This window comes from Phocoena sinus, chromosome 14, assembly GCF_008692025.1.
Source record: "Phocoena sinus isolate mPhoSin1 chromosome 14, mPhoSin1.pri, whole genome shotgun sequence".
Taxonomy (NCBI): domain Eukaryota; kingdom Metazoa; phylum Chordata; class Mammalia; order Artiodactyla; family Phocoenidae; genus Phocoena; species Phocoena sinus.
The window spans coordinates 27637088-27664273 of NC_045776.1; the positions used below are offsets into that span (position 1 = coordinate 27637088).

Below are 27186 nucleotides of genomic sequence, written 5' to 3' on the forward strand. Positions count from 1 at the left end.
CTACCTGTAAATAAATATGAATTTCTTTTTCACATTGTCTTTTCGTTTTTGATGTGTAGTGTTAGCCTGTATAGCATCTACAGTGTTTTATAACATATAAGACAGTATTGATGTAGGTACTGACAGGTGATTCATCTTGTAAACAGATGATGTAAACTTACAGTATCAATAGATACAGTACAATACTGTAAATGTATTTTCCTTATGATTTTCGTAATATTTTCTTTTCTCTAGCTCACTTTATGGTAAGAATATAGTATATCATACATATAACATACGAAATATATGTTAATCGACAGTTTATATTATTGGTAAAGCTTCTGGTCAACAGTAGGCTATTAGTAAAGTTTTGGGGGGAGTCAAAAGTTATACATGAATTTTCAACTACATGGGGGGTCAGTACCACTAACCCTGTGGGTTCAAGGGTCAACTGTATATGGTAAAGGTATACGGAATTAGGGTAAAAGAAATAGCTGCTGGGGGAGGGAAGGAATTAAGGATGGGTACGAATCAAGATTCTTAATTGCACATGATGAAAATTCAGTGCACGCTTGTTTTACCAGGAAGGGAATGTATTGGCTCATGTGATTGGGGAAGAAGGCTCCTGATAACAACAGGTCATTCTAAAGTGGTGGTCCTCAACTAGAGGGGTTTTGACCCTCAGGGGACATTTGGTAATGTCTAGAGATCATTTTGGTTGTCACAGCCTGGTGGGGTGGGGCAGGTAGGGCAGGTGGTTGGGGGAGGGAGTTGTAAGGGGATTGAGGGGGGCTGCTACTTAAATCTAGTGCACAGAGGTCAGGGATAGTACTAAACATCCCACAGAGCACAGGAGAGCCTCTGCCAGGAATCTGCCGTCCCAACATGGGAGTAGTTGCAAAGCTGAGAGGCCCTGGGTTAGTATTTCCCTTTCTGTTTATCTACCCTCCCAGGTCCCTTGGCCCTGCTTCTCTCTCTTTCAAGCCTTCTCTTGCAGTTGTACTTTTTCCAGGGGAATGAAAGTATATGCTACAGAGAGAACCAGGCATCATGCTAGTTTCCCATGGGAAAGGCAAATGTTTTTCTTTATCCTTGTTTCTTATAATGATTCCGATTGGTGTGACTTACTCATGTGCTCTCCCTGAGCCTGTCACCTTGACCAGTGGGATTGACCAGTCCTGAGAGGAAGGTGTATAGGGATTCTGTATTGAGAGACCCTCTCTCCCACAACTCTATAGCATGGAGGAAGGACAGTTCCCTTAATGAGAGGATGTGTTAGCAGAAGGGAGACAGAGGGTGCTCAGTGAACAGAAGCAAGAGATGACCCACAAATATGACTTTGTGGGTTTCTTCTTTTTTTTTTTATGAATTTATTTATTTGGCTGTGTTGCTGCTCGTGGGCTTTCTTTAGTAGTGGCGAGCGGGGGCAACTCTTTGTTGCAGTGTGTGGACTTCTCATTGTGGTGGCTTCTCTTGTTGCGGAGCACGGGCTCTAGGCATGTGGGCTTCAGTGGTTGTGGCTTGTGGGCTTCAGTTCACTTGTGGCGCACGGGCTTAGTTGCTCCACGGCATGTGGGATCTTCCCGGCCCAGGGCTAGAACCCGTGTCCCCTGCATTGGCAGATGGATTCTTAGCCACTGCACCACCAGCGAAGTCCCAAGAGGTGCATTTCTAATTGAGCTTCGGAGTGCAGGTAGGTGTTGGGTCAGTGGAGAGGACATGGCAAGACAGGGCTTTTTCAGTATCCGTAGGGGGTGAGAGGAGGGTCTGGAGAGGACCAGGCTGGGGAGGAGCTGAGTGAAGGCACAGAGGTGGGAAGAAAAATACCTGTCCAGGGATCTGGGAGGAGGTCATCTGGTTGGAGCCTTTTGAAGAGCGAGGAAGGGGGAGGTGAGGCCTGATGTGGAGGAGGCCTGTATGGCAGGGGACAGGTAGTACGTCCAAAGGCATGAGGGCGACACTACAGTTTTCCCATTGTGTGTCATTTCAAACAGTGTGTCGCAGACTTGCCTGGGGATGAGAAGCTCCTCCCCTCACGGGAGGGAGCTTATTAAGTATATGGGTTCCCAGCTCCTCCCCTGGAGAGTCTGCTTCAGTAGGAATGGGTTAGGGCCTAGGGACCTTTTTTGGAAAAATTAGCACTCTAGGCCCTGAGCGAGTCTGGGACCACTTGTGATCTGGTTGGCGCGTGGCTTTCAGGCTTGAGTTGTGTCCTCACTCCATCGCTCTCCTAGTGTGAACACAGTTGAGTTCCTTCACTTTTCAGAGCCTCTGTTTCTTTATTTGTATGATGAGATAATGCCATTTCTCATACAAGCTGAGTGTAAGGCTTAAGTGATACACAGGCAATTTGATGCCTGCCTGGAACAATTTTAATAAATTGTCTTTAGATTTTTGCAATTTTGAGAGATTTTAAAATTAGATTGAATGGGCTGTTCCCACCCCTCCCACCCGCCCCGGAGTTGTTAAATTTTGAGTAAAGGTAAATCTTTCTAGGCTCCATTTCAGATGTTTCCTCCTCTGTATCTCTCCCTTTGCACCCTAATGCCTGCGCTAGCTCTGTTCTCTGAACTCTTACAGGGCTTCATTGCGCCTCTCCTGTCATAGCTTTCCCTTTCTACTGCAGTGGAGTTTGGCCTGTGTTGTACCTCCTTGTGAAATGGGAAGCACCCTCACTCAGCAGTAACCTCTGTGCTGCCACCGTCTGTACGATGGGGAGCCAGGAGGGTTGGGCATTGCCCTCAGACACATAGGAAGGGGTCACGTCCTCAGGCTGCAGTTACCAATTTTAAGTGCCACGAAGGAAAACAATGGTGCTATGAGGGAGGTTAATGGGTTAGACGTATTTTAGGTGGCGGGGAGGGATCAGGAAGTCTCTGAGGAAGGGACATTGCAGATGCATTGGGAAGGATGAGTAGGAGTTTGCCAGGTTAGATGTGGGGAAGTGTTTCAGGCAGAAAACCCAGCAGAGGCAAAGGCCCTGAGAGAGGAAGGAGCCTGGTTAACCCAGGGAACCGAGGGCACGTCCGTGACTTAAATGTGGTGGTATCCGTGCCCGCCCCCCCCCCCGCCCCGCAGTGTTCCATATGCCACTTTGTGTGGAGTTGACACCCCATGAAAGATTGCAGACTGATTCTATAGATATCTCTACTCTCGTTAGTGGGGGTTGGGAGGGGATAGAGCAGCGCTTTGGGTGTTTTCCCTCTAATGCTCTTTAACTTGCATGGGTTTATGTGTCTTAGGTCTGTTCACTACATGGGTAGATTTAACCCACGTCAAACTGGAAAACTTTATTCTTCTGAAATTCCTGAAGATTTATGAGAATCCCTAAATAGAGCTTTGGTTTGAAAATGGGACACGTCAGTATTTTTTGTTTCTCATAAGTAATTAGCCACTGGAAATTCTGTTGACTTCCGATTGGAAGGTAAAGTGCGTTGTCCTATGTGCTCGGCAGGTTTCTGTCACACCTCCTCCTCTTCCTACACTTGGACATCGGTGTCCCTCAGGGTGTCACACAACAGGTCACCCACAAGGTGGCACAGCACCTGACAGGAGCCAGCCATGGAGACAACGTGAAGCTTCTCAACAGCATGATCCAGGTCAGGACCTGTCAGCCCCTAAGTACACCCTTGCCCGCCTTCCCAATCAAACACCCCTGTGCTAACATGTCTATGTGTTGGTCATTTCAAAGCACTTGGCATAGTGCTTTTGACCAAGAAGGTCAACAGATCTGGGTTTTGTAGTGGAGGTAGGTATTATTTTATTAGTGTTTTAAAAATGGGAGGCTGGTTATTACCTTTCACGTCACCTGAGCCCTTTCTCCGCAGGCCCACATCTCTGTAAGCACACAGCTCAATGAAGTGGGCCCGGTTGCTGTATTGGAGTTCTGGGTTCAGGCTCTTATAAGCCAACATCTTTGGTACCGAGAACAACCCATCCTCTTCCTCATGGACCATTTGTGTAAAACAGCTTTTCAGCTGATGCAGGAAGACTGTGTGCAGAAATTGCTCTACCAGCAACATAAGGTAAACCTGTTAGAGAATTTATCTTTCAGTCATCAGCTAGATAGTAGTCTTCTAAGGAGGTTCCCCCATATGCACCCTTCTCAGTACTGCTCTGTGGCCACTGCCTTTTTAAAGCTCTGCCTTAACAGTGTCTTATCCAGTAACCATAGTCTGCTAAGTGCAGATCCTCATAAAGCCAAAGGAAGGACATCCCAGGAGGAGCGCTGCTCATTACATTTGGCTATAATGCGCAGCCTGGGATTGTAACCGCTGGTGGACTAATTATTGAAATCTGTGTCTTACCAGAATCTTCCATCGTAGTAAGGTAATTGCTGATATTCTTGAAAAGCTCATCGATTGTGTTTTTTAAAGCCTCCACTCTCTGCTCCACATGCTCCCCTGGTGTAGAATGCTTTGGGCTACCACTGTGACCGGAGTCTGCTCTCTTCTTTGGTGAGCTGGATCGTGGCAGGCAACATCACTCCTTCCTTTGTGGAGGGCTTGGCCACACCCACTCAGGTAGGAAACCCACTGTGGACCATTTGTTATCTTTTTTTTTTTTTTTTTTTTTTTTGCGGTACACTGTCGTGGCCCCTCCCGGATGCGCAGGCTCAGCGGCCATGGCTCACGGGCCCAGCCGCTCCGCGGCATGTGGGATCTTCCTTGACCGGGGCACGAACCCGTGTCCCCTGCATCGGCAGGCGGACTCCCAACTACTGCGCCACCAGGGAAGCCCTGTTATCTTTTTGAACTTTAATATTGTTATCATCCTTACCTACGTTACTAATAGTCTAAAATAACTAACGTCCGTTAACACTATGCATAAGAATACTCTTTCATTTAATCCTCACAGTAGCCCTCTGCTGAGGTGGTGCTGTTGCTATTCCTGTCTCACAGGGGTGTTAACTGAGGTTTTATGGAGTCAAGTGGCTGGCTCAGGGTCAGACAGCTCATGGTAAGACTCCAACTGCCTGACTGCAGAGCCTGCCCAGCTGCAGGGCAGAGCGCTTAAGTAAGAGTGGACCACCCGGAGTTCAGCCTTGGTTCTGCTATTTGCTAGCACTGTGCCTTGGGCAGCTGGCTAACCTCTTTGTCCTCAACAGTCAAATGGGAATAATGATTGCACCTACATGTAAAGCACTTAGAATAGTGTTTACTAGGTGTTGGCTGTTATAGTTATCATCATTATCATTAATTCGCAGCATTATTTTCATCATTACCACCACCTCTCAAGACTTTGTGTGTCCCATTATGTCTCTGTTTTATCACTTAAATTAGTAGTAACATCCTTCAACTTTGTATCACATGCTTACCTCCTGCTCTTCCTCATACCTCTTGTGATCCAGCTGAAACACACCCCATGCTGTTATCTGCATACATCTCTGGAGTTTCCATCTTTTGCCTAGCTGATTCTCTTCCCAGGCATGCCTTCCCCTCCAGTCTCTGCCTAGACTCTTCTCTGGTATATTACCTTCTCTGATCCCACCCTACCTCCTCTGGTTTCCCGTAGCACTCAACCCCTGATCAGTACTCACACTTCTCACTTTACATTATGGTTACTTATATTAGTCTTGTCTCCTCTGGTGAATGCAAAACTTCTTAAGGGCAGAGCTCACATCTGGCCCTCTTTCCTGTCGCTCGTGATACAGAACCTGCGCACTAAAGTTGAGCAAACAAACCTCTTCTTTTACTAAAGTAGCCTTTCTAAAGTAATTTAACAGTTTTCAACGGCCTATTTCATGTAAATTTATATCTGTGATAAGAGTAGAAATAGGTATAAAAACTATGTGTTAATTTTAGGAACTGTAATGTTTATTTGTGGAATGTGAGGATGTATTTTGTCTGTCTGAGTTAGTAGCTCATTCCCCTCTTTACCTGGTGTTATTGTAGGTCTGGTTTGCATGGACAGTCCTGAACATGGAATCCATCTTTGAAGAAGACTCCCAGCTCCGAAGAGTTGTTGAAGGGGAATTGGTTATAAACTCTGCATTTACCCCTGACCAAGCTCTGAAGGTGCAAATAGCAGTTCTGCATTTGAGTGGTAGAAGGTGGTTCACACTTTGATGCTGATGGGTTCACCTGTAGCTTTTGGACTGCTGTGTTTTCTTTTGTTACGAATGTTTGGAAAGCACAGTAACCAAACTAATGCTTAACATGGTGTAGTTGAAGTGTATACCTCCTTTCCAAGGTTCTTTTAACATTGAGAGTCACAACCTAATAATTTGAGGCTGTGTTCATTGTATGTGTAAAGGGGATTGCCTTTGTTTTAAAGCATCAGAATCCCCTAGAGAGCTTGTTAAAAATCGGATTCCTGGACCCCGGCCTCTGGGATTCTGAGTCTGGAGTGGGACCAGTAATTTATTTTGAAAAACTCCCTAGCTGATCCTTAGGCTAACTAAAGTGTGAGAAAGACTGGAATGAGGCTTTAGAATTAAAGACCTTCTATTTTCAGGTGCTATAGTATAGACTTTGCTTTTGGATTTCAGAGCCTGTCAAGGGATTTATCATTCTTGAACGCCCACTTAAAATCTAAATTTTCAGGACTTCCCTGGTGGTTCAGTGGTTAAGATTCTGCACTTCCAATGCAGGGGGCGCAGGTCCGACCCCTGGTCGGGGAACTGAGATCCCACCTGTCACGCAGTGTGGCCAAAAAAGAAAAATCTCTATTTTCAAGAGGTTGATAAAATTTACTTTGGCTTTTATATTATTCTTGCCTATAGTGTTTTACATGCAAAGGAATGGAAAGGCATGGAAATGAGATTAGACTAGGTGATGCTTAAGACCCAGTCCAATTCTGGGGCCTGTGAAATTCTTGAAAAAAAGCTGCCCTACATGTCTTGCTACTAAGGTTAAAATGTTAGCTAGCGGGTCGGAGAAGTAAGGTTTATATGACTTTTCTTTTTTCTTATTGAATTGAAAACACCATGTTCAGCATTTCATTTGAATCACTTAGGAAGTAACCGTTTGCAATTGTGGTCATTACATGGTTGCTCAAAGCCCGCCTCTTTTGTAGAAAGCCCAGGCTCAGCTGAAACTCCCCATCGTCCCGTCCCTCCAGAGGCTGCTCATTTATCGTTGGGCCCACCAGGCTCTCGTCACGCCTTCTGACCATCCTCTTCTGCCACTCATTTGGCAGAAGTTCTTCCTCCTGTATCTTCACCGCCCAGGACCGCAATATGGGTATGGTACCCAGAGTAGTAGTAAGTTTCTGTGAATCAGTTCCCACCTTTGCATTGCTCTGCAGCTCTGTGTTCTCACACTGTGGCATGGGAGTTAGAGTCATTCTCTGGCTAGGAGCCTCCCTCCTTTCCTGTTTCACGTCTATCAGACTAGACCTTTTCTGAGTTCAGGGTATCTTGTGGCCGCTCTCTCTTTACCACCCCCCATACCCAGTTTGGTGAAGACAACACCCTGGGACCCTGCAAGGTTAAACAGAGAGCTTCTGGAGCTACAAAGGGAGAGACTGTCCCAAACTGAGGCTGCTTGTGTGGCCATGGTGGAGCTTGTTCGAGGGGACTGGTGATGGGTAGTGCAGCTGTGGACAAAGGCCAGGCAGTGCCTGGGGGGAGGCCAGCGTTTCCACTGGATGTGAGGGGACTCTGGCCAGCCGTGGCTGCTCACTGTCACTGACCATCGCTGTCTGGCTCCAGCTCTGTTTCTAGTTCACCTGCACTCCCTTAACTCACCCCTTTGAAACATACGGATGTTGATTCTTCATCACTTCTGTTTTCTACCAGATTGCAAGTTCTTTAAGAAAAGGGGCTATCTTTAATCTCTTCTGTACCTCTAAGTGGTGACAGTGTCTTGAATTTGCATAGCATTTCGTTCTTTTAAAAACTGCTTTTATATGTGCCATCTTGTTGGAACCTCATTATAACCATTGAGGTAGAGATAGTATATATTAATTTAATAAACTGACTTAACAGACCGTAATTTTGTGTCACATAGAAAGAGCATCTTGTGTTGATCCTGTTGTGATCTGTGCTTGCATTTTTTAAGGCTACCCGTAGATGGTTGTATTGGAAGAAGGTTTTTTCAAAGCCCTGCTCATATCAGTTTGCTAAAAGAAATGAAGAGGCGTCTGACTGAGGTGGCTGACTTCCACCACGCTGCGAGCAAGGCCCTCCGAGTTCCAGCAGAGGGCAGTGAAGGGCTGCCAGCGACCCAGGCTGGCACCCCTGCTTACCTGACTTCACCAGAGCTGCACACGGAGCTCGTGAGGTGAGGCATGGCTATTTAGCCATTTATGTTGTTGTTTGCAGCACAGGTACTTGTGCCGGCTCTTTGATTTGTGTTACAGTTGCTAGATGTTATTCTCTTAACCTGTTAGATTGAATATGGAAGGTGGTTTTGACTATAGGTTTGCATCTTGTAATGTTTCTCTTTTGTGTTTCTTATGAGAGTGAATCAGCAATTTGGATGTACCTCTGTGAAGTGCCTGGAGTCTGAGTGAAAGCTCTTAAACTCAAGGGCTGGTGACCTCTTCTATTTCTTTATTTAATAACAGAAACAAACCAAAAGAAGTGATAAAGCAGGTTAACAACTAGTATAGCCTGCTAGGATAGCTCTTTAAAAGAAATAAATGACCCAGGCAAGGTTCTTTAAGTGAGATTCATAGGCCCTTTAGGGGATTGTGGGATCCACCTGGGGTGCGGTGGATTCATAATCTTCCAAAACTGCTTCTAAAAATAGGCTTAATATTTGCATCCCCTAAAAGGTTAAGAACTCTGAGGTAAGTGTGTGTCCCCTTCACACTGTTCTTTCACCTTTCATTTGTAAGCTTGATGTAAACGAGATATTAGTCTTATAAATAAGACTTAATAGGGCTTCCCTGGTGGCGCGGTGGTTGAGAGTCCGCCTGCTGACGCAGGGGACACGGGTTCGTGCCCGGGTCCGGGAGGATCCCACGTGCTGCGGAGCGGCTGGGCCCGTGAGCCATGGCCGCTGAGCCTGCGCGTCCGGAGCCTGTGCTCCTCAACGGGAGAGGCCACAACAGTGAGAGGCACACGTACCGCAAAAAAATAAAAATAAAAAAGACTTAATAAAAACAGCTCTTAATAATGAACTCTGAATACAAAGTGAATACAGATGTCTTGGTGAGGAAACCCAGTGTTTCGATCCAGCACTCAGGCTTCAGGCTTGATTGACCTCAAAGCCTTAGGGCTTCTCTCAGCCTCCAGAATCATTTCTCCCTGTCTCTTTCTTGCTTGAAGGAAAATGTATTTTTATCTGGGCTTAACCATTGGGAAGGCTTTATCTCTGAACATTTAGATCAGCTAAGAAAGCCTTTGATGTTCCCTTTTGCCCTCCTTTGGCATGTTGTGAAGTAGACATATAACCGAGTCAAGCTGGAAAAGAGCTCCGTCCCAGCCCCTCCTGTTTAAGAGCCTCAAAGCTCTGTCCCAGGGTCTCTTCCTACATAGACTGTTGCCAGGGTAAAGGTGGTATTTTTCCACTTTATTGAGTAAAGCTCAGCCACACCTCCTGGTCCCCACCTGGTACTTTGTAATTTGTGTGCTGTAGACTACTCTGGTACCTGTTGCTGCAAACAACTGCTTAAAATACCAGTGATCTGAGCTAAATGGACTGTCTTCCTTGTAAAAACAAAACAAAATAAAAACAAAGGAAGCATCATTAAATTTTTTAAAAAGTTTTTACCAGAAAATAGAGAATTTTTTTTCCCCCTGTTTTTAGCTTTCTTCTGTTCCTTCTTCATGGGAACAGGGTGCATACATGCTATGGGTTCTATTTGTGATTCCTTGAGGCAGGGGATTGTCATTGAGCCTAAAGCTGGCAGGTTCTTCCAATGCATAAGTTTAAAATGGCTTTTAATGTTTTCTCTGAAAGACAGAAAAGGTGTTTATTTGAATGTTATCTAAACTTTTCCGAGCACCAAGGCTCACTGTGACTGATTGTCCAGGAAAGAAAAGCTTGAAGTTCAGATCCTTGGTTTGTGTTAAAGTCACCTTCTCCAGTTATTTTTTTCTGTGTACTGTATTTAACCCTCTTTAGTAAGAGAGTTCACAGAGCCCTTTCTTCACACCTTTTGTTTTAGCAATTATTGCATCGTACTTAAATGATTTGTGACCTTTCTCCCTTGCTGGCCCTTCTTGGGAGTGTGGTGGTTGGAAATATTTTCTGTGTTATGTGCTTCCGAACTTTTATCTTTTAGTGCCAGTGCTCCTAGAGGTGTAAGAAACTTCATTTGCCTGCACATCTTTTTGTATTTTATGTAATTATGGTTTTTTCTTTTAGGCTCTTCAATGTATATATATTATGGCTAGAAGATGAGAATTTTCAAAAAGGAGATACGTATATCCCTTCTCTGCCAAAGCATTATGATATTCACAGGCTAGCAAAAGTGATGCAGAATCAGCAGGTAAAACCATGGCAATGTCTCTCTTAGCATATCTAACTGTAATTTGAATTGGTTACTTTTATAACCTAATGGTAAAACCACTTGTTGATACGGAAATCGGGTCACTGGTATGGTCATTGTTTTTGTGGTTTTGTCAACATATAAGTGATTTTTTTGTAGGAGTGTTTCCTTTTGAATCTCTGACCCCACTATGGCCTCACCTGAAGGCTTGAAGCTCATTCTGGGACCTTCTACAGCCTCGTAAACACAGCCTTTCTCTGATTGTATTCTTCCTTGTTTTAAATCGTCAGCAGCTGAACACTTTTAAGCAGTCATCTCTACTCCCATAAAACTGTGTAAGAATTTGTTAAGATTGTTAAGATTCATAGGTTGTATAGAAAGTTAGTAGCATGGAGATAGGGAGTTCACCTTTGTTTGCCTTTGGAGATGACTTACTTGTAGCTATCACAGTTTTGGTTGCCCTTTTGGAGATACTCAATTCTAGTCTTCACATATCCTAATTTGTTCTCTCCCTGGTACCCAAGCAAAGATGTCTGTGGTCTTTCTTAGGCCAAAACTTCTGAGTTTTCGTTAAGCTTCTGTAGCTATCATTTGTGTGAGTGTGTGTGTGTGTGTGTGTGTGTGTGTGTGTGTGTGTATGTATGTATGTAGGCATATCTCTCCTGTTCCAGTTTCTTTTTTCTAGGGGCTGAACTCTACTGGGCATTGACCCCCAACATTGGATGGGATTTAGGATCCTCTAAGACTTGAGAGACTTCAATTTGGGTCTTTAAACCTAGTTGCTTCCACACTGTATATACTATTTCATCTCTAGTAGGTGTCTTTCACTTTCTTCTGTGTTCTTTGTCTTGCCTTCCTCTCTTTTCTTCTTCCCTTCCTTCTGTGAGTATCTATTGAATGCCTTTAAGGTGTCAGGCATCTAATAGCAAAGATGAAAAGAAACTTGATGCAGTCTCTGCCTTTAAGGTGCTTACTGTCAGATGGGGGACTAAATAATTATTGCATCCAGTGATGAAGACTGTGGGGGTGGAATGCACAGGGTGCTGTGGAAACATGCACAAATGACACCTGATTCAGACTGAGGCTGGAGTGTGACCTTTGAACTGAGCCCTAAAGGACAAACGGGAGTTCTCAGGTTGATAGGAAGACATGGTGATGCGGAGTGGCAGAGAGGATGTTACCAGCAGGATGTCTTTTTCCAAAGTCTTCGTTTGAAGAACTATTGAAATAGCAGGAGTAGTTAAATAAATGGATGAATTAAAAATATATTGAACTTTCTATCCTGTTCCATTGATCTATATTTCTGTTTTTGTGCCAGTACCATACTGTCTTGATTACTGTAGCTTTGTAGTATAGTCTGAAGTCAGGGTGCCTGATTCCTCCAGCTCCGTTTTTGTTCTCAAGATTGCTTTGGCTATTCGGAGTCTTTTGTGTTTCCATACAAATTGTGAAATTTTTTGTTCTAGTTCTGTGAAAAATGCCAGTGGTGGTCTGATAGGGATTGCATTGAATCTGTAGATTGCTTTGGGTAGTAGAGTCATTTTCACAATGTTGATTCTTTCAATCCAAGAACATGGTATATCTCTCCATCTATTTGTATCATCTTTAATTTCTTTCATTAGTGTCTTATAATTTTCTGCATACAGGTCTTTCGTCTCCTTAGGTAGGTTTATTCCTAGATATTTTATTCTTATTGTTGCAATGGTAAATGGGAGTGTTTTCTTGATTTCACTTTCAAATTTTTCATTAGTGTATAGGAATGCCAGAGATTTCTGTGCATTAATTTTGTATCCTGCTACTTTACTAAATTCATTGATTAGCTCTAGTAGTTTTCTGGTAGCATCTTTAGGGTTCTCTATGTAGAGTATCATGTCATCTGCAAACAGTGACAGCATTACTTCTTCTTTTCTGATTTGGATTCCTTTTATTTCTTTTTCTTCTCTGATTGCTGTGGCTAAAACTTCCAAAACTATGTTGAATAAGAGTGGTGAGAGTGGGCAACCTTGTCTTGTTCCTGATCTTAGTGGAAATGCTTTCAGTTTTTCACCTTGAGGACGATGTTGGCTGTGGGTTTGTCATATATGGCATATGGCCTTTATTATGTTGAGAAAGTTCCCTCTATGCCTACTTTCTGCACGGTTTTTATCATAAATGGGTGTTGAATTTTGTCGAAAGCTTTCTCTGCATCTACTGAGATGATCATGTGGTTTTTCTCCTTCAATTTGTTAATGTGGTGTATCACGTTGATTGATTTGCGTATGGTATTGGCACAAAAACAGAAGTATAGATCAATGGAACAGGATAGAAAGCCCAGAGATAAACCCACGCACATATGGTCACCTTATCTTTGATAAAGGAGGCAAGAATATACAGTGGAGAAAAGGCAGCCTCTTCAATAAGTGGTGCTGGGAAAATTGGACAGGTACATGTAAAAGTATGAAATTAGAACACTCCCTAACACCATACACAAAAATAAACTCAAAGTGGATTAAGGACCTAAATGTAAGGCCAGACACTATCAAACTCTTAGAGGAAAACATAGGCAGAACACTCTATGACATAAATCACAGCAAGACCCTTTTTGACCCCCCTCCTAGAGAAATGGAAATAAAAACAAAAATAAACAAATGGGACCTAATGAAACTTCAAAGCTTTTGCACAGCAAAGGAAACCATAAACAAGACCAAAAGGCAACCCTCAGAATGGGAGAAAATATTTGCAAATGAAGCAACTGACAAAGGATTAATCTTCAAGATTTACAAGCAGCTCATGTAGCTCAATAACAAAAAAACAAACAACCCAATCCAAAAATGGGCAGAAGACCTAAATAGACATTTCTCCAAAGAAGATATACAGATTGCCAACAAACACATGAAAGAGTGCTCAAAATCATTAATCATCAGAGAACTGCAAATCAAAACTGCAATGAGATATCATCTCACACCAGTCAGAATGGCCATCATCAAAAAATCTACAAGCAGTAAATGCTGGAGAGGGTGTGGAGAAAAGGGAACCCTCTTGCACTGTTGGTAGGAATGTAAATTGATACAGCCACTATGGAGAACAGTATGGAGGTTCCTTAAAAAACTAAAAATAGAACTACCATACGACCCAGCAGTCCCACTACTGGGCATATACCCTGAGAAAACCATAATTCAAAAGGAGTAATGTACCACAATGTTCACTGCAGCTCTATTTACAATAGCCAGGACATGGAAGCAACCTAAGTGTCCATCGACAGATGAATGGATAAAGAAGATGTGGCACATATATAGAATGGAATATTACTCAGCCATAAAAAGAAATGAAATTGAGATATTTGTAGTGAGGTGGATGGACCTAGAGTCTGTCATACAGAGTGCAGTAAGTCAGAAAGAGTAAAACAAATACCGTATGATAACACATATATATGGAATCTAAGAAAAAAAAAAAAGGTCATGAAGAACCTAGGGGTAAGACAGGCATAAAGACACAGACCTACTAGAGAATGGACTTGAGGATATGAAGAGGGGGAAGGGTAAGCTGTGACAAAGTGAGAGAGTGGCATGGACATATATACACCACCAAAAGTAAAATAGATAGCTAGTGGGAAGCAGCCGCATAGCACAGGGAGATCAGCTCGGTGGTTTGTGACCACCTAGAGGGGTGGGATAGGGAGCGTGGGATGGAGGGAGAAGCAAGAGGGAAGAGATATGGGAATGTGTGTATGTGTATAGCTATTTCACTTTGTTATAGAGCAGAAACTAACACACCATTGTAAAGCAATTATACTCCAATAAAGATGTTAAAAAAATTAAAAAAAATAAAATTAGCCTGTTCTTATAAAAAATATATATATATTGAAGAAGAATTAGTAGAATCAATAGGATTTTTAAATTAGGATTGATACAGTTGTAGGGCAGATTAGATAGTACAAGGACTTCCAAATTTGTAGTTTGGGCAGCTGCTGTTTACAGTACTGGAAGAGGAAGTGCCTGAGGGGCTTCAAGGAGAGCTCTTATTAAAGAGTTGGTGGGGAAGGGATATACAGGTCTAGAGTTCAGGAATGGGGTAGTGTAGGAAATGTGGGTGTAATTGGATTAAGAGGAGGACTGAAGATGGAACTCTGAGAAGTAACATTGAAAGGCACAGAGAAATAAGGCTGAGAATATAGGGCCAGAGAAATAGGAAAAATACACAGATAATCATGGTGTCCTGAAATCTTTTGAGTGCAGGTCCATACTCATCTCTTCTTTATACTCCACAGCCCAAAGCCTTATCTGAGAATTTGCATGTAGTAGGTACTTGGTCAGTGTTTTAAAAAATTAATCATAGCTTTCTTGGTTCTTTAATATTTATCTTGGTTCCCCAGCATTTACATGGTTAATTGCTTTCTTTTTTTTTTTTAAAGTCTTTGCTTGCCATTTGATTTTTAAAAAATTTTTATTATTACAAAATTTTTTTTATTGGAGTATAGTTGTTTTAAAATGTTGTGTTAGTTTCTGCTGGCCATTTAATTTTATAGCTAGTATTTTGAATCAGTAATTCGGGTTCAGAGTTGTCCTTTTAGTGGTTTCTGAAACATCTCTGCTTACCCATTGTTAATTCTCAGTATTCTTTTCTAATTGTTAGCCTCTGTCAATAGTACTTTAGCACAGAGGTGGAGAAAGTGACATCCAGACCCCAGTTAAAGGAGATATGTAAACACAGTAGGAGCATCTGGTACAGCACCTCAAACAGTTTGGTACATCCAAGATCCAGGCTTGTGATCTGGATGACTTTGGTGTTCCTTCTCTGAGTCTGGAATGCCTTGTGCCATGATTGGTTTGGAAATAACGATTTAGGACTTCATGGGAGTGTGCTAACTGAGAAGCCTGAAACCTTTTTACATTTATAGGTATCCTTTAGAACACTCCAAATCAGAAAAAAAAAAAAAAAAAACCATTGTCCACAAAGCCACAGTCCTTATCTGCTCATCAGCTATTACTGTTTGTAGTTTTTGGTGTTCATTGATAGTTGACTTTCTTTTTTACTAATGACAGTCTACCATTCTAATATATAGTCATCACCAGAGTGAAATATATGCCAGACATATTTTATACAAGACAAATATGCAAGACAGCTCACTGGAGAGTGGGAGGAAAATACTGGAATTTCTGTTTCTATTTTTTTGGTCAATCATATCTATTTACTTATTTTACCTTTTATAATGAAAAGTTCAATCATACAGAAAAATAGAATAGTATAATAGACATGCCCTTCTCCCTCTGCCTGTCTGTATCATGTGTCTAGTTTCATCTATAGCCAATCCAATCCCACCACCATGTTGGAGCTAATCCTAGAGGGCATTTGATACATATTTTAAAAGACGAAGATTAAAAAAAATAACAGGGCTTCCCTGGTGGCGCAGTGGTTAAGAATCTGCCTGCCAATGCAAGGGACACAGGTTCAAGCCCTGGCCGGGGAAAATCCCACATGCCGCGGAGCACCTAAGCCCATGTGCCACAACTACTGAGCCTGAGCTCTAGAGCCTGCAAGCCACAACTACTGAGCCCACGTGCCACAACTACTGAAGCCTGAGCGCCTAGAGCCCGTGCTCTGCAACAAGAGAAGCCACGACAATGAGAAGCCCATGCACCGCAACGAAGAGTAGCCCCCACTCACCGCAGCTATAGAAAGCCTGCGTGCAGCAATGAAGACCCAACACGGCCAAAAATAAATAAATAAATTTATTAAAAAAAATAATAACATAACCTAAGAGCATTTATATCTGAAATATATTAACAGTAATTTCTTAATATCAAATATCTAGACAGTGTTCAAATTTCCAGTGCTCTTACAAATGTCATAAAAGTTTTGTTTTTATTTACTTTTACAGTTTGTTTGAATCAGAGTCGGCATTTTGTAATTGGTTGATAGTTCTTATTAATCTGTTTAAATCTGTAGGTCCTCCCCGTATCCTTTTTTTTAAATTGCAACTTATTTGTTGAAGAAACTGTGTAGTTTGACCATAGAGCTTCCCCACAGCTTGGATTTTGCTGGTTATAACTTTGTGGTGTAGTTTAATATGTTGTTCTGTCCCCTGTATTTCCTGTAAGTTGGTATTGGGACCTAGGGCTTGATATAATCCAGATCCAATTCTTTTCAATATATTTATTTTTTATCTCTTTAAAATTTGTTTTTTTTTTTTTACCTATGTCTTATATTAGTTCAGTAGTATATGTATGTAATTTATAAATATACATTTAGTGAGGCTGTTGCAATAATTTTTTCCAGTCATGGTACACAGTCAAAAAGTTTTGAGATTCCTAAGGTTGTTAGACATTTTATTTTTAAATTTATTTATTTGGCCGCACCACACAGCTTGCAGGATCTTAGTTCCCTGACCAGGGATTGAACCCGGGCCCTAGGCAGTTCAAGTGCCAAGTCATAACCACTGTACCGCCAGGGAATTCCCTAGAGTGCCCATTTTAAATGTGATTTATCCTAGTGCTTGGAGAGCCTGGAGTGGACCACCTCATGTTGAAACTTATGGGTTCACTGTAAAGTTAAATATACAGTTTTATATGTGAACATGTGATTCATCTCTGAAAGTTAAAGTCCTGTGGTTCCATTTTAGGACCTGTGGATGGAGTATTTGAACATGGAGCGCATACATTATGAGTTTCAGGAAACCATTAGTCTGTGGATGCAGGCCAAGCTTGAGTCCCATTCTACACCCTGCAGTTCGTCGGTGCCACTGGACTTCACTGATCCTTTGTTGGGTGAGTTGTGTGAGTGCGCATCAGACCCTTTGAATGAATGAGTGAGTGAATGAATGAGTGAATGAACGGGTGAGTGAGTGAATCGGAGCCATTGAGGGTTAAGGTTCACAAAGTGTATCCCTCAGTGAGAATTGCTTTTTTAGGAGTTCATTGTTAACTTGTTAACCACTTGGGGTTAGGTTATGCTTTGAATGAGAGAAATTCCAAAAACAGTGAGGACTTAAATAAGATAGGGATTTTTTTTCCATGTAAAAGAAGTCTAGAGGCAGGCAGTTCAGAGCAGTAGCTCTATGGCCTGAAAGCCTTCAAGGACCCGTGCACCTCCTATCTTGCTGTCTCACTGTGTTCACATCTGACATCCACTTATGGTTCAACGTGGCTGCTTAAGCTTAAGCTGTCACATTTGCATTCCATTCAGCGGGTAGGGAAGTCTCCCTCTTTTAAGGACTCTTTCAAGAAGTTGCTCATAGACTTTCCAGTTACATCTCATTGGCCCACACTGAGGCATGACTCTTGCCATGGAGTTTCCCCACAGTCTGGATGTTGCTAATTATACCTTTGTGGTATAGTTTAATGTTTTTCTGTCCCCTGTATTTCTTGTAAATTGGTATTGGGAAAGTGATTATGTACTTTGTGGTTCATTTTCTGCATAATGCTTTAAAAAGATATTTTAATTGACTTACAACATGTAAAGTAGAAGCTAGAATTTAATTATTTGGGGTTTGCATTGAGCAGATAAGGAACCTGAAGTGTATGGTGCTTAGGTAACTTTCTGAAGTCACAAAGCTGGGGCTTTGAAGAGCAGGCTTCAGAGACCCTGCTCTTCACCACTTGTCTTGTTTCTGGCGATCAGTACAGGTTGCAGTTCTAAATAAAGTTAAAGCCTAGATTTTTAAATAATTAGTTTCAGGTTTTTCTCAGATGAGAGCAGGTTACATGATGATTATATCAAACGGTGGAACTTGTGATTGTGATGTAGGAAAAATTTCAGCAGCTCTTCATAGGTTATTGTATACTTACGACACCAACTTCTTTTTCTTAAATTTGTTGGCTTTGTAACTTTTTGTCAGTTGTGGTCCAGAGTTGTGATTATAGTTAAATATGCTCTGAATTAAGGTTTTTTCTGTCTTTTGTTTTGGATTTAAAGTACCACCCTTGATTTTTCTTTTGTAATAAGTTATATTGGGTTAGAAAAAGACCCTCCCCACCTCCCCCACCCCCATTTTCCTTTAGAGTCATGACCTAATGTTGCTTGAAAGAGACTTGAACATAGTCAGGAGTCTTACCTCATGGTGAATATCCAGCTTTGTTACATTCTGTGCATAGAGTGGTAGTTCTAGTGGAAAAACCCCAGCTATAAGGGACAGTCCTGGACTTGACCTGTTTGGAATGTTAAATTCCATCTGTTTGGATTACAAACAATACAAGTTTTCTTATGCCAAGTAAAGTCATGGCTATTAAGTTTTCTTTAATTTTTCTTAACAAGAATAGAAAATTGAATGCTATATCTGGAATGAAATCGGAAATTCAGAGTAGTCCCTTAAGTACTTTGTTAACTTACTGACTTGAAATTCCTTTGACCTCTCCTGACCTCTGTTATCTTACATGGCAGCATTTTTCTTCATGTTCTTCAGTCCCTATGAGCTGTGTGGTATGTGGATAGTGTAGTGAAAAGAAAGGAAGGGAAGATAGGAATTTATTGGACACCTACTGTGTATTCAGCTGTGTACTAAGTGTAGGAATATAAACATTTAAGTTGGATTGACCAGTATGAGATCATGTGAAATCTAGTGCAAAGTTGCATGGTACAGATTTACCGTTTTTTACCTTTATTTTTCTTATATGGTACATGATTTCTTTTTTTTTTTTTTTTTTTTTTTTTTTTAACATCTTTATTGGGGTATAATTGCTTTACAATGGTGTGTTAGTTTCTGCTTTACAACAAAGTGAATCAGCTATACATATACATATGTTCCCATATGTCTTCCCTCTTGCGTCTCCCTCCCTCCCACTCTCCCCATCCCACCCTTCCAGGCTGTCACAAAGCACCGAGCTAATATCCCTGTGCCTTGCGGCTGCTTCCCCCCAGCTATCTACCTTACTACGTTTGTTAGTGTGTATATGTCCATGACTCTCTCTCGCCCTGTCAAAACTCACCCTTCCCCCTCCCCATATCCTTAAGTCCGTTCTCCAGTAGGTCTGCGTCTTTATTCCTATCTTACCCCTAGGTTCTTCATGACATTTTTTTCCCTTAAATTCCATATATATGTGTTAGCATACGGTATTTGTCTTTTTCTTTCTGACTTACTTCACTCTGTATGACAGATTCTAGGTCTATCCATCTCATTACAAATAGCTCAATTTCATTTCTTTTTAAGGCTGAGTAATATTCCATTGTGTATATGTGCCACATCTTCTTTATCCATTCGTCCGATGATGGGCGCTTAGGTTGTTTCCATCTCCGGGCTATTGTAAATAGAGCTGCAATGAACATTTTGGTACATGACTCTCTTTGAATTTTGGTTTTCTCAGGGTATATGCCAAGTAGTGGGATTGCTGGGTCATATGGTAATTCTATTTGTAGTTTTTTAAGGAACCTCCATACTGTTCTCCACAGTGGCTGAACCAATTCACATTCCCACCAGCAGTGCAAGAGTGTCCCCTTTTCTCCACACCCTCTCCAGCATTTATTGTTTCTAGATTTTTTGATGATGGCCATTCTGACTGGTGTGAGATGATACCTCATTGTAGTTTTGATTTGCATTTCTCTAATGATTAATGATGTTGAGCATTCTTTCATGTGTTTGTTGGCATTCTGTATATCTTCTTTGGAGAATTGTCTATTTAGGTCTTCTGCCCATTTTTGGATGGGGTTGTTTGTTTTTTTGTTATTGAGCTGCATGAGCTGCTTGTAAATTTTGGAGATTAATCCTTTGTCAGTTGCTTCATTTGCAAATGTTTTCTCCCATTCTGAGGGTTGTCTTTTGGTCTTGGTTATGGTTTCCTTTGCTGTGCAAAAGCTTTGAAGTTTCATTAGGTCCCATTTGTTTATTTTTGTTTTTATTTCCATTACTCTAGGAGGTGGGTCAGAAAGGATCTTGCTGTGATTTATGTCATAGAGTGTTCTTCCTATGTTTTCTTCTAAGAGTTTGATAGTTTCTGGCCTTACATTTAGGTCTTTAATCCATTTTGAGCTTATTTTTGTGTATGGTGTTAGGGAGTGATCTAATCTCATACTTTTACATGTACCTGTCCAGTTTTCCCAGCACCATTTATTGAAGAGGCTGTCCTTTCTCCACTGTACATTCCTGCCTCCTTTATCAAAGATAAGGTGTCCATATGTGCGTGGGTTTATCTCTGGGCTTTCTATCCTGTTCCACTGATCTATCGTTCTGTTTTTGTGCCAGTACCATACTGTCTTGATGACTGTTGCTTTGTAATATAGTCTGAAGTCAGGGAGCCTTATTCCTCCAGCTCCTTTTTTCGTTCTCAAGATTGCTTTGGCTATTCGGGGTCTTTTGTGTTTCCATACAAATTGCGAAATTTTTTGTTCTAGTTCTGTGAAAAATGCCAGTGGTAGTTTGATAGGGATTGCATTGAATCTGTAGATTGCTTTGGGTAGTAGAGTCATTTTCACAATGTTGATTCTTCCCATCCAAGAACATGGTATATCGCTCCATCTATTTGTATCATCTTTAATTCCTTTCATCAGTGTCTTATAATTTTCTGCATACAGGTCTTTCGTATCCTTAGGTAGGTTTATTCCTAGATATTTTATTCTTTTTGTTGCAATGGTAAATGGGAGTGTTTTCTTGATTTCACTTTCAGATTTTTCATCATTAGTATATAGGAATGCCAGAGATTTCTGTGCATTAATTTTGTATCCTGCTACTTTACCAAATTCATTGATTAGCTCTAGTAGTTTTCTGGTAGCATCTTTAGGATTCTCTATGTATAGTATCATGTCATCTGCAAACAGTGACAGCTTTACTTCTTCTTTTCCGATTTGGATTCCTTTTATTTCCTTTTCTTCTCTGATTGCTGTGGCTAAAACTTCCAAAACTATGTTGAATAAGAGTGTTGAGAGTGGGCAACCTTGTCTTGTTCCTGATCTTAGTGGAAATGCTTTCAGTTTTTCACCATTGAGGATGATGTTTGCTGTGGGCTTGTCATATATGGCTTTTATTATGTTTAGGAAAGTTCCCTCTATGCCTACTTTCTGGAGGGTTTTTATCATAAATGGGTGTTGAATTTTGTCGAAAGCTTTCTCTGCATCTATTGAGATGATCATATGGTTTTTCTCCTTCAATTTGTTAATATGGTTTATCACATTGATAGATTTGCGTATATTGAAGAATCCTTGCATTCCTGGAATAAACCCCACTTGATCATGGTGTATGATCCTTTTAATGTGCTGTTGGATTCTGTTTGCTAGTATTTTGTTGAGGATTTTTGCATCTATGTTCATCAGTGATATTGGCCTGTAGTTTTCTTTCTTTGTGACATCCTTGTCTGGTTTTGGTATCAAGGTGATGGTGGCTTCGTAGAAGGAATTTGGGAGTGTTCCTCCCTCTGCTATATTTCGGAAGAGTTCGAGAAGGATAGGTGTTAGCTCTTCTCTAAACGTTTGATAGAATTCACCTGTGAAGCCATCTGGTCCTGGGCTTTTGTTTGTTGGAAGGTTTTTAATCACAGTTTCAATTTCAGTGCTTGTGATTGGTCTGTTCATATTTTCTATTTCTTCCTGATTCAGTCTTGGCAGGTTGTGCATTTCTAAGAATTTGTCCATTTCTTCCAGATTGTCCATTTTATTGGCATAGAGTTGCTTGTAGTAATCTCTCATGATTTTTTTTATTTCTGCAGAGTCAGTTGTTACTTCTCCTTTTTCATTTCTAATTCTATTGATTTGAGTCTTCTCCCTTTTTTTCTTGATGAGTCTGGCTAGTGGTTTATCTATTTTGTTTATCTTCTCAAAGAACCAGCTTTTAGTTTTATTTATCTTTGCTATTGTTTCCTTCATTTCTTTTTCATTTATTTCTGATCTGATTTTTATGATTTCTTTCCTTCTGCTAGCTTTGGGGTTTTTTTGTTCTTCTTTCTCTAATTGCTTGAGGTGCAAGGTTAGGTTGTTTATTCGAGATGTTTCCTGCTTCTTAAGGTGGGCTTGTATTGCTATAAACTTCCCCCTTAGAACTGCTTTTGCTGCATCCCATAGGTTTTGGGTCGTTGTGTCTCCATTGTCATTTGTTTCTAGGTATTTTTTTATTTCCTCTTTGATTTCTTCAGTGATCACTTCATTATTAAGTAGTGTATTGTTTAGCCTCCATGTGTTTGTATTTTTTAAAGATCTTTTCCTGTAATTGATATCTAGTCTCATGGCATTGTGGTCGGAAAAGATACTTGATACAATTTCAGTTTTCTTAAATTTACCAAGGCTTGATTTGTGACCCAAGATATGATCTATCCTGGAGAATGTTCCATGAGCACTTGAGAAAAATGTGTATTCTGTTGTTTTTGGATGGAGTGTCCTATAAATATCAATTAAGTCCATCTTGTTTAATGTATCATTTAAAGCTTGTGTTTCCTTATTTATTTTCATTTTGGATGATCTGTCCATGGGTGAAAGTGGGGTGTTAAAGTCCCCTACTATGAATGTGTTACTGTTGATCTCCCCTTTTATGGTTGTTAGTATTTGCCTTATGTATTGAGGTGCTCCTATGTTGGGTGCATAAATATTTACAATTGTTATATCTTCTTCTTGGATCGATCCCTTGATCATTATGTAGTGTCCTTCTTTGTCCCTTTTAATAGTCCTTATTTTAAAGTCTATTTTGTCTGATATGAGAATTGCTACTCCAGCTTTCTTTTGGTTTCCATTTGCATGGAATATCTTTTTCCATCCCCTTACTTTCAGTCTGTATGTGTCTCTAGTTCTGAAGTGGGTCTCTTGTAGACAGCATATATAAGGGTCTTGTTTTTGTATCCATTCAGCCAATCTGTGTCTTTTGGTGGGAGCATTTAGTCCATTTACATTTAAGGTAATTATTGATATGTATGTTCCTATTTCCATTTTATATATTGTTTTGGGTTCGCTACTATAGGTCATTTCCTTCTCTTGTGTTTCGTGTCTAGAGAAGTTCCTTTAGCATTTGTTGTAAAGCTGGTTTGGTGGTGCTGAACTCTCTCAGCTTTTGCTTGTCTGTAAAGGTTTTAATTTCTCCATCAAATGTGAATGAGATCCTTGCTGGGTAGAGTAGTCTTGGTTGCAGGCTATTCTCCTTCATCACTTTCAGTATGTCCTGCCACTCCCTTCTGGCTTGTAGGGTTTCTGCTGAGAGATCAGCTGTTAACCTTATGGGGATTCCCTTGTGTGTTATTTGTTGTTTTTCCCTTGCTGCTTTTAATATGCTTTCTTTGTATTTAATTTTTGACAGTTTGATTAATATGTGTCTTGGCGTGTTTCTCCTTGTATTTATCCTGTATGGGACCCTCTGTGCTTCCTGGACTTGATTAACTATTTCCTTTCCCATATTAGGGAAGTTTTCAACTATAATCTCTTCAAATATTTTCTCAGTCCCTTTCTTTCTTTCTTCTTCTTCTGGAACCCCTATAATTCGAATGTTGGTGCGTTTCATGTTGTCCCAGAGGTCTCTGAGACTGTCCTCAGTTCTTTTCATTCTTTTTTCTTTATTCTGCTCTGCAGTAGTTATTTCCACTACTTTATCTTCCAGGTCACTTATCCGTTCTTCTGCCTCAGTTATTCTGCTATTGATCCTATCTAGAGTGATTTTAATTTCATTTATTGCATTGTTCATCGTTGCTTGTTTCATCTTTAGTTCTTGTAGGTCCTTGTTAACTGTTTCTTGCATTTTGTCCATTCTACTTCCAAGATTTTGGATCATCCTTACTATCATTATTCTGAATTCTTTTTCAGGTAGATTGCCTATTTCCTCTTCATTTGTTAGGTCTGGTGGGTTTTTATCTTGCTCCTTCATCTGCTGTGTGTTTTTCTGTCTTCTCATTTTGCTTATCTTACTGTGTTTGGGGTCTCCTTTTTGCAGGCTGCAGGTTCGTAGTTCCCGTTGTTTTTGATGTCTGTCTCCAGTGGCTAAGGTTGTTTCAGTGGGTTGTGTAGGCTTCCTGGTGGAGGGGACTAGTGCCTGTGTTGTGCTGGATGAGGCTGGATCTTGTCTCTCTAGTGGGCAGGTTCACGTCTGGTGGTGTGTTTTGGGGTGTCTGTGGCCTTATTATGATTTTAGGCAGCCTCTCTGCTAATGGGTGGGGTTGTGTTCCTGTTTTGCTAGTTGTTTGGCATAGGTTGTCCAGCACTGTGGCTTGCTGGTCGTTGAGTGAAGCTGGGTGCTGGTGTTAAGATGGAGGTCTCTGGGATATTTCCACCGTTTAATATTATGTGGAGCTGGGAGGTCTCTTGTTGACCAGTGTCCTGAAGTTGGCTCTCCTACCTCAGAGGCAGAGCCCTGACTCCTGGCTGGAGCACCAAGAGCCTTTCATCCACACAGCTCAGAATAAAAGGGAGAAAAAGTAGGGAGAATTAGTAGAAGTATGAGTAAAGAAAGAGGGAAAGGAGGAAAGGAAGGAAGGAAGAAAGAAGCAAAGAAGGAAAGAAAGGAGGGAGGGAGGGAGGGAGGAAGGAAGGAAGGAGGGAAAGAAGGAAAAAAAGACAGAAAGAAAGATGATACAGTAAAAATAAAATAAAGTATAATATAGTTATTGAATTAAAAAATATTTAGAAAAAAGAAAAGGGACGGATAGAACCTTAGGACAAATGTTGGAAGCAAAGCTATACAGAGAAAATCTTACACAGAAGCATACACATACACCTTCACAAAAAGAGGTAAAGGGGGAAAAATCATAAATCCTGCTCCCTGAGACCACCTCCTCAATTTGGGGTGATTCGTTGTCTAAAGGAGGGAGGGAAGGAAGGAAAGAAAGAAAGAACGAAGGTAAAGTATAATAAAGTTATTACAATTAAACTTAATTATTAAGAAAAAGAATTTTTAAAAAAAAGTCATGGACGGATAGAGCCCTAGGACAAATGGTGGAAGCTAGAGTGTACAGACTAGATGTCACACAGAAGCATACACGTACACATTCACAAAAAGAGGAAAAGGGAAAAAAATCATAGATCTCGCTCCTAAATTCCACCTCTTCAATTTGGGATCATTCCTTGTCTATTCAGGTATTCCACAGATGCAGGGTATATCAAGTTGATTGTGGAGCTTTAATCCGCTGCTTCTGTGGCTGCTGGGAGAGATTTCCCTTTCTCTTCTTTGTTCTCACAGCTCACAGGAGCTCAGCTTTGGATTTGGCCCTGCCTCTGCGTGTAGGTCGCTGGAAGGCGTCTGTTTTTTCGCTCAGACAGGACGGGGTTAAAGGAGCCGCTGATTCGGGGCCTCCGGCTCACTCAGGCCGGGGGTTGGGGGATGGGGGAAGGAGGGGCACTGCGTGCGGGGCCGGCCTGCGGCGGCAGAGGCAGCGTGACGTTGCGGCAGAGGCCGGCGTGACGTTGCACCAGCCTGAGGCCCGCCGTGCGCTGTCCCGGGGAAGTTGTCCCTGGATCCCGGGAACCTGGCAGTGGCGGGCTGCACAGACTCCGCGGAAGAGGGGTGTGGAGAGTGACCTGTGCTCGCACACAGGCCCCTTGGTGGCGGCAGCAGCAGCCTTAGCGTCTCCCGCCCGTCTCTGGGGTCCGCGGTTTTAGCCACGGCTCGCGCCCGTCTCTGGGGTTTGCGCTTTCAGCCGCGGCTCGCGCCCGTCTCGGGGGCTCGCGCCCTCAGCCGCGGCTCGCGCCCGTCTCTGGGGTTCGCGATTTTAGCCGCGGCTCGCGCCCGTCTCTGGAGGTCCTTTAAGCAGCGCTCTTAAACCCCTCTCCTCGCGCACCAGGAAACAAAGAGGGAAGAAAAAGTCTCTTGCCTCTTCGGCCGGTGCAGGCTTTTCCCCGAACTCCCTCCCGGCTAGTCGTGGTGCACTAACCCCTTCAGGCTATGTTCAAGCCGCCAACCCCAGTCCTCTCCCTGAGCTCCGTCCAAAACCAAAACCCGAGCCTCAGCTCGCAGCCCCGCCCGCCCCGGTGGGTGAGCAGACAAGCCACTCGGGCTGGTGAGTGCCGGTCAGCACCGATCGTCTGTGCAGGAATCTCCCCGCTTTGCCCTCCGCACCCGTCGCTGTGCACTACTCCGCGGTCCCGAAACTCCCCCCTCTGCCTCCCGCAGTCTCCGCCCGCGGAGGGGCTTCCTAGTGTGTGGAAACTTTTCCTCCTTCACAGCTCCCTCCCACTGGTGCAGGTGCCGTCCTTATTCTTTTGTCTCTGTTTTTTCTTTTGCCCTACCCAGGTACGTGGGGAGTTTCTTGCCTTTTGGGAGGTCTGAGGTCTTCTGCCAGCCTTCAGTAGGAGTTCTGTAGGAGTTGTTCCACGTGTGGATGTATTTCTGGTGTATCCGTGGGGAGGAAGGCGATCTCCGCGTCTTACTCTTCCGCCATCTTCAAGGTCCCCCCCATGATTTCTTATTTGTATTCGTAAATCAATTTTTGAGTGAATGAACAAATGAATGAATGAATGACTGTATGGCTACATAAATATAAGTTCTGTAGGAGTTCATGCCCATGTCTTCATTCATTTTAACTCTACTACTCTCCACCCTCCTGTTCAAACCTTGGCCTAATGTAGGACTTTTCACTCAGCTTCATTCCATAATGCCCATTCCTCTTCTATTCCTATGAAGTTTATTTGGATGACTGCATTAAACTCTTAACTGGGCTACCTGCCCCATTTCCCCAGTCCACTGTCCAGATGATAGCTACCATCTTTCTAAAGCTTGCTTCGAGTTATTCACTAGATCCCTTTTACACTAGTGTCAAGTCCAAACACCTTAGCATGTTATGCAAAGCTGTCTAGGGTGATACTTTAAGATTGTGAGCAGTAGGTCTTTAACTATCATCAAGACTTTTTGAGGATAGGAATTCTATTTAATCATATCACATGCTCCTGAGCTCCCAGCTCCTGGGTAGAGTATTATTAGGCTGGTGGGTGATCCCTCAGAACTTGGAAGGAACAAAAGAT

The 27186-nt window shown here is 42.0% G+C and overlaps 1 protein-coding gene across 2 annotated transcripts in view; it reads left to right on the forward strand.

The window, feature by feature from the left end:
* Window positions 1-27186, forward strand: part of EPG5 (ectopic P-granules autophagy protein 5 homolog) — a 138110-nt gene that overhangs the window by 52380 nt on the left and 58544 nt on the right. For both annotated transcript variants that reach the window (XM_032654432.1, XM_032654431.1), the window contains exons 18-25: window positions 3434-3578; window positions 3807-4004; window positions 4392-4502; window positions 5874-5996; window positions 6997-7163; window positions 7983-8204; window positions 10239-10362; window positions 16961-17105. In XM_032654432.1, coding sequence (XP_032510323.1) covers window positions 3434-3578; window positions 3807-4004; window positions 4392-4502; window positions 5874-5996; window positions 6997-7163; window positions 7983-8204; window positions 10239-10362; window positions 16961-17105 — 1235 coding nt within the window. The remainder of the gene's footprint in view (window positions 1-3433; window positions 3579-3806; window positions 4005-4391; window positions 4503-5873; window positions 5997-6996; window positions 7164-7982; window positions 8205-10238; window positions 10363-16960; window positions 17106-27186) is intronic.